Below are 9,116 nucleotides of genomic sequence, written 5' to 3'. Positions count from 1 at the left end.
ATCCTAGATTGTCTGGGGACTATCTAGTATATTAAAAAATTTTGCAGAGTTTCTTAGTAATTTCATTGCTACAATTATGCCTGCTAGCAATTTTGCAACATTTTGATAAATATTTTCTGTAAATCAAAACCATAACAGCATGAAGAAGCAGATGGTAGGAAACTATATTGAAAAATGTAACAATTACTTTCATTAATAAGGAAATATTGGCTTACTGTTTTCAGCAAGGACTATCAAGTAAGCAGTTGCCAGTTGTGAAGTCTCATGGCTGCCAAGTATCCTTTTAGATGATTACCCTACATTCTGTATTTTCCAGTGCAGTTTATGTACAAAGTCAGAAAAAAAAGTATATTAAAGCATTTAACAATTCTATGCTTTCATTTTATACATATATATATGCAAAAAAATATTGGTTCATTTTTTACAGTATGTGTACAAAGATTCATGTACTTATCAGAGAACACCAGTGCTATTTTCTTAGAAAATAAGACATATTACTTTGCTATTAAAAATGAAAAATAGCAATAGTTATAAATGCTACAGTCTTATTATAATAACAATTTTTTCTTGATACAACCAATGTTAGATCAAAATTATAGGAATATTATTTCAGTTATTCAAATATACAAAATCCTATTAAAGTCAAAGATTTTTAACTACATTGTTATTATTAAGATTAAATAGCTGAATTAATTTTAGCATTTTATGCCATAAGCAACTTCAATGCTCTTAGGTAAGATCCTTGAATTTAGTTAGCTTTTAAACTTCAGTATTCCTGTAATAAAGAATAATATAACTGGTTGCATATAATTCTTTCAGCACATTTTGCATATTTTCTATTTTATCTGTTATATATAATCACCAGCTTTAAATGTCATACAAATAAAATTTATTTCTGTGGAAAAAGCAGCATTGAGAATACAGAATTTTTTGAAATGAAATGGTAGTGCAGGAATAGGAGAGGTAGAATTGGAAACACAAAAGTCTTTAACTTTATTCTTGAAGCATGTTAGATAAATGTAGGGAAAAAAGACATGTAACTGAAGATTTCATCAGTAGAAAACACAAAAGAAATTTGAATATGTAGAAATACCTACACAAATCCCTTTACAACAAAAAGATAAAAAGTTCCCTTTTATGTATAAAACAGCAGATAAAGTATTTCATCATTAAATTGGTTGAATCCAGTGGGAAGTTTTTTAATGAAAATAATTATTTTGGGATAATCTCTTATATACTAAAATAGTCTGACTCTCACAGAAAACAAGTGTAGCACAGAGAAATTTTAAGAAAATTATTTTTATCAGGTTTTAAATACTTCATATACAAATTAGAAATCATACAAATGATAAAATATTGATGTATACAATGAATAATTATTACAGGAAGGTTGTAAGATGCATTAGATATGCAACACTCTAAATTTTGTGTTAAGTATTTATTAAGTAAATGTAATGAAATCACTGTATATGTAATTTACACTAAATCAAATTGACATCTTGGACTTATCAATAAGCAGGGCATCAGAAAGGCGAATGATGTAATTCCATGTAACAGATATATGATATACCATAATCAATACTGTAGCAAAATTCAGTTCTTCAGGTATTTTCAAGAGACCCAGATGGCTGATCTAGTGTTGATAACATAGCAAAATGATTAACTAATTCCAGTTTTCATCTACATCTTAGACCTTATAAGGTAGGTAAATATCAGCCTAGAGACATTATAAAATATCAAAATTTCATAATATCATAAGAGTAAAAAATATTTTCATGATAGTGAAGTATAAGAAAATTCCAGTATGACTCAATCTATCAAAACAAAGAAAAAATAAATTATGTTTTACCTTGTGAAATCTAACTTCTCCCTTGACATGAAGGTAAATGAGCATACCAAATTAAAAAACTCATTGTGTTTATTTTTTAAAGAAAGAGCTACTAAATATTTTATTTACAGTGATGTGAGTGGCAAAGAATGAGTTTAAAAAGTAGAGGAAGGCTGCTTCTCAATGTTCCCAGTCCATCTGGCTGATTATTACTTAGAACTTTTGCACTCACACATAGAAAGCCATATCCACTGACTTCACATCTGTAAACTGAGGAAATATTATCTGTATATATATTCTCCAGTTCTGGGGAAAATTCAAGAAGAAAGAACACTAAAAAGAAAAAACATACAAAAAGCTACATCTACTTGTAAGTGGTCCTTGTTATTTTAAGATAATTAGGAGTTGGAAGGGTTGTTTAATGTGAATCCAGGGAAAGGAAGCCAATACTTCAGAGAAAAAAGATTGCATGGGACCTTATCTTGAAAAATAAATAAAAGTAATTTTTAAATTGCTTTATTTCATTTTAGCAAAGCTTTTTTATTATGATAGCAATTATATAATTATTTGCATGAACAAGACTTGGTTAAATTGTGTTTTAATAGTCCAGTGATAGCTGATGTTTATTGTGATAAAATTATTTTAGACAATATATCTATTTTACTGTTGTACGTGGGCTTCCCTGGTTGGCTCAGAGGGTAAAGGGTCTGCCTGCAGTGCGGGAGACCTGGGTTCAATCCCCAGGTAGGGAAGTTGCCCTGGAGAAAGAAATGGCAAACCACTCCAGTAATCTTGCCTAGAAAATTCCATGGATGGAGAAGCCTGGTAGACTACAGTCCATGGGATTGCAAAGAGGTGGCACACAACGGAGAAACTTCACTTCTCCTAAATCACATGTACTGTTGTACATCTCATTTATGCAAAAATATTATAGGCATCGATTTTCCCAAGGATAATTCTTGATTCTTAGATAGCCAAATAATTTGCCATGAATTTATCTTATCTCTACTTTGATAAATATATACATATATATAAGTTTAAAATATCATTGTCAGATACTTGCAACATCTAATTATCACAGAGAAACTGAGCCATAAATCTGTAAATATATGACAGAGCCATATATATAACAGGGGTTGTTGGAAAGGGTCTATTTTATAAGTGAATTCACAACTTTTTTAGTGAAAGCAGCTAGTGTTTGGTACACTTTCACTTACCAATGCAACTTTATCATTTCTGGAGCTTGAATAATGATATTCAGATAACTAGGGCTCCGTCTTCCCTCATTACATATGACATTAACTGTATGCTTTGCTCTTGATGTGAGAATTTTTCATCTGGGATCCAAGGAGATATACAGGAAGTCCTACAAAACCCTTAGTGCATATAAATTTAGGGCTGCATATAGGAGCCTGGTAGGCTGCAGTCCATGGGGTTGCTAAGAGTTGGACACAACTGAGCGACTTCACTTTCACTTTTCACTTTCCTGCATTGGAGAAGGAAATGGCAACCCACTCCCGTGTTCTTGTCTGGAGAATCCCAGGGACGGGGGAGCCTGGTGGGCTGCCGTCTATGGGGTTGCACAGAGTCGGACACGACTGAAGTGACTTAGCAGCAGCAGCAGCATATAAACTCTGCATTTTTCTGGAGAGAAGGTCTATAACTTTCCATAAATTCTCAAGGCCTTCAAAAGTAAGAACTAAAATTAATTTTTTTAATCTACTTCAGTTGACTGTTATAAAACACTATCTTTTACTCTGTCTTTAAAATTCCATTACCTATTTCACAATCCCCTAATAGCTATTATAATCTGCAAGTAGCAGCAAATATTACCTTTTCCAGCAAATATTTCCTCTACCAGATCTCTCTCATCCAGACTCTACCATCTTGTGTCAAGCCATTCACCAGCTGAGATTATGAGAAATGGCTTTCAGGGCTGAGTAGTAGTATTTTAGCAGAATGGAAAATGATGACAAATTAATGACATCAATAGTGTGATTTTTCTAGAATATGAAGAAATTAGAATAATGTGCAAAATTATACAGAAATTAGCCTCTGTCTAGAATGATGTGTTTTTCATTGACTCTAAGATATATTCCTTCTCTATGATTTGCAATGTTAAATTATCAACTCAGATAATAAAGTAGAATTTTGCAATAAAGTATATAATGGCATCACCAATTTAATGGACATAAGTTTGAACAAACTCCGGGAGATAGTGAAGGACAGGGGAGCCTGGCTTGCTGCAGTCCATGAGGTGACAAAAAGTTGGACATGACTTAGCAATTGAACAATATAATGTTCTCAAATTCTTGAGGAAATGTATCTTATTCTTTCTTTCACATGACCTATTTCAGATGAATTTATCTATCTGGCTTTGATGACTATTTCTATAATTAAGAGTTTTTTCATGTCAAAAAGTGAAAATTATTTCAAATCTCCAAACTCTGAATTGGTGCTATAAACCAAGCCTGAGATAATTAATACACCATAAGGATTTAGTATTTGTCCACTTTAATTAGCAATAAATCTCAAATTTTGTGATGACGTATTTTTCATATGAGTAAAACCTGAAGCACCCTTTCAAAAATGTATCCCAAAGTTAATATTCATGAATGACTACATCTCAATCATAGTAATACACAGCAGGATTTTAATTTTTAGACTTATCCCTCCTGGTTAAATATATATGTATATTTCTACTACATTATTTCATCTTGGTTTTCAAAGAGACTTTCATAAGTTGTTGTCAATAGTTTTCAGGATTCCCAACAGATGTCTTCTAGATCTCTCTAATGAATGTCTCATGAAGATGCTTTCCCAACTTATTCTCATTTTATCATTTAGTTGATATTATTCTCCTGTATAGCCCCCCCTCCACCAAATGTATGCTTTTTAAAAGAAGTTTTAAATTCTGCTCTTCCCACACACTTTTGGGATTCTCCAGCCTTCAATTTTATTTTTTCTGAACTTCAGTATTTTCAGTTTATACCGCACCGTGTAGACTTTAATTTTAAAAGTCTTCCATCTTTTGTTGTGTTTCTTATGTAGTCTCGTTAACTCCCTGAGGAGTAAGACCATATCTTGCTCTTCTGTTCTATATTTTCATAAAACTTATTGCAGTTTTCAATATCTCTCCCTAAATGCTCATTGATCAGATGATTGTTCATGCAGGTCTAATAACAGAGCAATATTCCTGGTAAGTCAATTCCCAAAGCTTTGAAGAAGCTGAAGAGAAAAAAATTGAGTAAATCACCATAGGTATAAATGTTCTTAAATGCTAACAAAGATCATAAGGTACTTTAAGTACTTATAGGAATAGCAGATATCTTCTACTCAGAGCTGAATATAATAAGAAAGCTTTCCTGTTTTACTAATTATTTTGTCAGTTGGCAATCCAATTTTCAATATTTCATGAATTCAAAGGAACACTGTATCAACTAATTAATTTAAATCCAGTTTTTGAAACAGTGATAAGTGTTATTTAACAAATTAACAAACTGTCCTTTAGGTGGACTTTCAATATTTTATTTGCTGAGACTTATTATCCAATATCTCTTCTTGATGAAGCAAAAACAATCTAATATGTAATTTCAGATGCTGATTAGAAAATCAGAAGAACGAAGGGGAATAAAGAACATATATTTTCTCCATTTTGTACCTGTTTGGGGGAGTATATTTTTGTGAAGTGATTGATACAATTCCAGACAATATTCTTGAGGAAAAGATTCAATGTGTTCCTTTTCTGGACCATGTGTGTCTTCTCTATAAACATGCAAAGAAGCTTTTAGAATTTGTGTAATTGAACTGACAAAGGGAATTTGAGTCTTTAGAATCCAAAGTTTTTTATAAATTTTCTGTGTTTTATTGTGGAAAATTCTAGAGTTTATTATAGATTTACTCTTCAATTATAAGTGGTAGATAATCTATCTTTTATTTAGTTCCTTTACAAGACTTGAACTTTAGACAACATATCCACCAGACAATGGAGAAAGGCAATGAACCACCAGATTGTTGATCTTGATTCTTGAAAACTAATGTAGTCAGAGCTTGAATAGGAAAGAGACGGAAGTAAGTAAGAAAACGTTTGCATGTTTCAAAAGGAAAAAAACGTTTGTATGTTTCAGAAGGTTTATTCTTGCAGTCTGTTAGTTCCAATAGCATATCATTAAGTGACTACTTTTAAAACATCAGTAGAGAGCTATTTCTTATGTTGTACCTCTTTCCAGAAAAATAAAATTTAAGTAGATCTGGACTTAGTGGTCAAAGAGAAAAAAAAAAAACAACTTTTTTTCTGTCCATAATTCTTCAACACCGTGTTTGTCCTTCCTGTAAATTCTGCTGTTTCTAACCAGTGTTTCGTGACCAATATATTCCCTTCAGAAAAATTAAGCGAGAGAAATATATGAAACAAGAATGTAATTGCATAGCACCAGCACAAAATTTCTTCCTAGTTGATCAATTGAGCCTGTTTATTTTTTTATAACTCATCACCATCTTCTGAGCTAAAGCTACTTCTTCTACTGCTCTCTTTAGAAACTGCAGGAGAAATGGCAGATAGCAGAGGATCTGTTCCAAACGGAGATACTGTGTCATCCAGTAGCATGTTATCCAATCTTTGTTCCTCTTTCAAAGCTGCACTAAATGATAAATCTGTGAAGTGTGACAAAGGATCGGAGAAGGCCATAGCTTGATCACAGAGTTCAGGGCTTGTCCCCTGAGACAGAACCAATTGTTGGCAATAGTCTCCTGAATTCTGCTCTAGATGGGTCTGTTTGGTGATGTGAGCACCTAAATCAACTGTGACAAGTGAAGCCAGGGTTGGCAGACCATGAGCACGAGCCTGTATTTCTAGTTCCTGCAATATCAAACAAGAATAGTTAAATAATGACTTTGATAGTAAACTCAACTCTAGACAGTAAGTCAGAAATAGATCTAACAAGCACTCAACATGAAGAGTAGTATAAATTAGAAATACTCTTTGCAAATAACAGAGTGTGGTATGTTTCTAATGCCTGAAAAATAATCCTGAGGAAAATACTCAGATTTCTTAAAAAATTCCTCCCCCATTTGTTCGTTAAAAGAATACATGACATATAATGGTCTCACAGTGGCTCAGACTACAAGACAACTATTTGGAGATAGTAGAAATCTTTCAGTTATTCTTCCTGATTAATTTCTCAATATAAGACCATTTTATGGAAACAAGTGTTTTACCTGGCAATAAGCTTGTTCACATATATAAAGAAAAAATTATTGAGAGTTATGAAAACCTATATTTTGAGATTTTGTGTCACATAAGAAGATGAGGAGTGACTTAATATAAATTAGCACAATATGCCTTACAAAATCCATAGCAGTGTTACTAAACAAATAAAAGAGGGAGAGGAAAATTTAATGTCCAATATTATCGAAAGAAACAAAGATCCTATTTACTATTATTTTTTGACTGGGATAATATTTGTGTGTTTATAAAATTGGTTCTATTTTATGCATTTTGCAATTAGTTATTGTCATTCCTTATATATTTTTAAAGCCAGCTTGATCCTAGATTTCTAATCAAAACCTAATTGAATCAGTCTAATTTGTGAACTTCTAAAAGGCAATAAAAATTATCCTTGAGAAGGCAAAAAACAATTGTTAGTAAGAAAAAAAGAAACAAGACCAATGAATAGAACCGATGATGGGTAAGTCATATGTAAGGTACATGGTTCATGGCAACATTCTTATGAAAACCTGAATGCGGAGTAGAAGGCGCCTGTTAGCCTGCTCTAATTTCTTCTGTCTGTGTTCTAATTCTTGAGCTCTCTGTTGTTCTTTTTGTAGCCACTTGATGTACTCCACTGATGCTTTTAGAATGGTTCCTTTGTTCCAGCGCATATCACTGTAGAACGGAGAGATAACCTTTTCACAATTGTGCATGTCAGCAGAATTCATAAGAACTTACAAAATCTTTTACATTAATATGAAATAATGATTTACATGACTATTATTCACTCTTAGATATTATTGCTTCTGAATAGAAATTTTAATAGAATAGTTAAGAAGCCCTTATATAGTAAAATTAATCCCAGAATGAAAATAAGTGTCAAAAGAAAGTAATAAAGTGACTTTTTGTGGGAGAGCTAAATGCAATATCATGATTCTACCATTACAGTTTTTATATTTTTAGTGAAAATTGCTTTTATTATTAACTCCGAGATTAAAATCTATGTGCAGTATTTCTGCATTAATGAACTAGGAAATGTACATTACTGAAGACTTAAGCCTAAATTTTTTAAGATCATTTCATATGTACCAATCTTTTAACATACTTTCTATAAGGTTGCTTTTATGCTTCTAGGGAAAAAAAATAAGGTCCCACGTCTGTCCTGAATGGTGATCCTGAGTAATTGTGAAACAAATCATTTTGGCAACTTTATGCAATAGAGCAAAACTTTCTAGATTCATAAGGCAAATTTTCCCACACAAAAGCATCAACACATTTTTTATAAAAAGCTATATATCTATTTTTAAATAAGTTTATAAGTAAATACAATTAAATATTGCTGATATCTTCAGGCTGTAGCATAGAAAAATATTTTATTAAAACTTATTTTTAAATGAGAAAAATGATAAATCCAGAATTATAGAACTGGCTACTTATTTTAATGTCTAAAAACATATATCAATCAATTTAATACTATCTGACAATTGGTAATATATATGGAGAATAAGGCCAAGCTAATTGCTAAAAGTTAATCAGAACAGCTGAAAAATCTGGGTGAATTTTCAACTTAGAATAATGAGATTTGTTTTGATATAACAGAAAGTAAGCTTGTAGGAAAATTTTTAAAAGACATTTCACTGCATGTGATTTTAGTTTATGTGATCTACTTGAAATACATGCAACTTAATATGTATTTACTAAGTACTCAGAAGTAGAAAAATATAGTTTGAAAAATCTGACTGGTATATGCCTCATAATTTTGTTTCATTTCTTCTCATGGAAAGAAAAAATTAGAAGGACAGAAGGAATATGATGAAAACAATATTCCAGTCAGCTTTGAAATTTAAGGTACTGTTTATTTAGGTCTAAAATAAATATTCGAAGTTTTGGTAGAAAACACACAAAGGGGACTTCTTGGTAGTGCAGTGGACAAGCAGTCACCTTCCAATGATACGGGTTCAATCTCTGGTCAAGAAACTAAGATCCCACACTCTGTGGGGCAACTAAGTTCCACACACCACAACTGAGACCTGATGCAGCCAAATCAATAAATGCGATCAGTTGCTTCAGTCTGTTCGA

General features: G+C 31.9%; 1 protein-coding gene across 8 annotated transcripts in view; it reads right to left on the bottom strand.

The window, feature by feature from the left end:
* Positions 1 to 1,283: 1,283 nt before the first annotated feature.
* TFEC (transcription factor EC) overlaps positions 1,284 to 9,116 on the bottom strand; it is a 229,031-nt gene continuing 221,198 nt past the window's right edge. For 7 of the 8 annotated variants that reach the window (XM_070787803.1, XM_070787802.1, XM_070787801.1 and 4 more), the window contains 2 exons: positions 7,565 to 7,712; positions 1,284 to 6,686 (listed from right to left, as the gene is read on the bottom strand). In XM_070787803.1, coding sequence (XP_070643904.1) covers positions 6,309 to 6,686; positions 7,565 to 7,712 — 526 coding nt within the window. In that variant the 3' untranslated portion in view covers positions 1,284 to 6,308. The remainder of the gene's footprint in view (positions 6,687 to 7,564; positions 7,713 to 9,116) is intronic. The other variant, XR_011566239.1, reaches the window with a different exon arrangement.

The sequence above is a fragment of the Bos indicus genome, chromosome 4, assembly GCF_029378745.1.
Source record: "Bos indicus isolate NIAB-ARS_2022 breed Sahiwal x Tharparkar chromosome 4, NIAB-ARS_B.indTharparkar_mat_pri_1.0, whole genome shotgun sequence".
In the NCBI taxonomy this organism is placed as follows: domain Eukaryota; kingdom Metazoa; phylum Chordata; class Mammalia; order Artiodactyla; family Bovidae; genus Bos; species Bos indicus.
The sequence above is the reverse complement of the archived record's forward strand: the minus strand, read 5'-3'. Positions and strand labels throughout refer to the sequence as shown.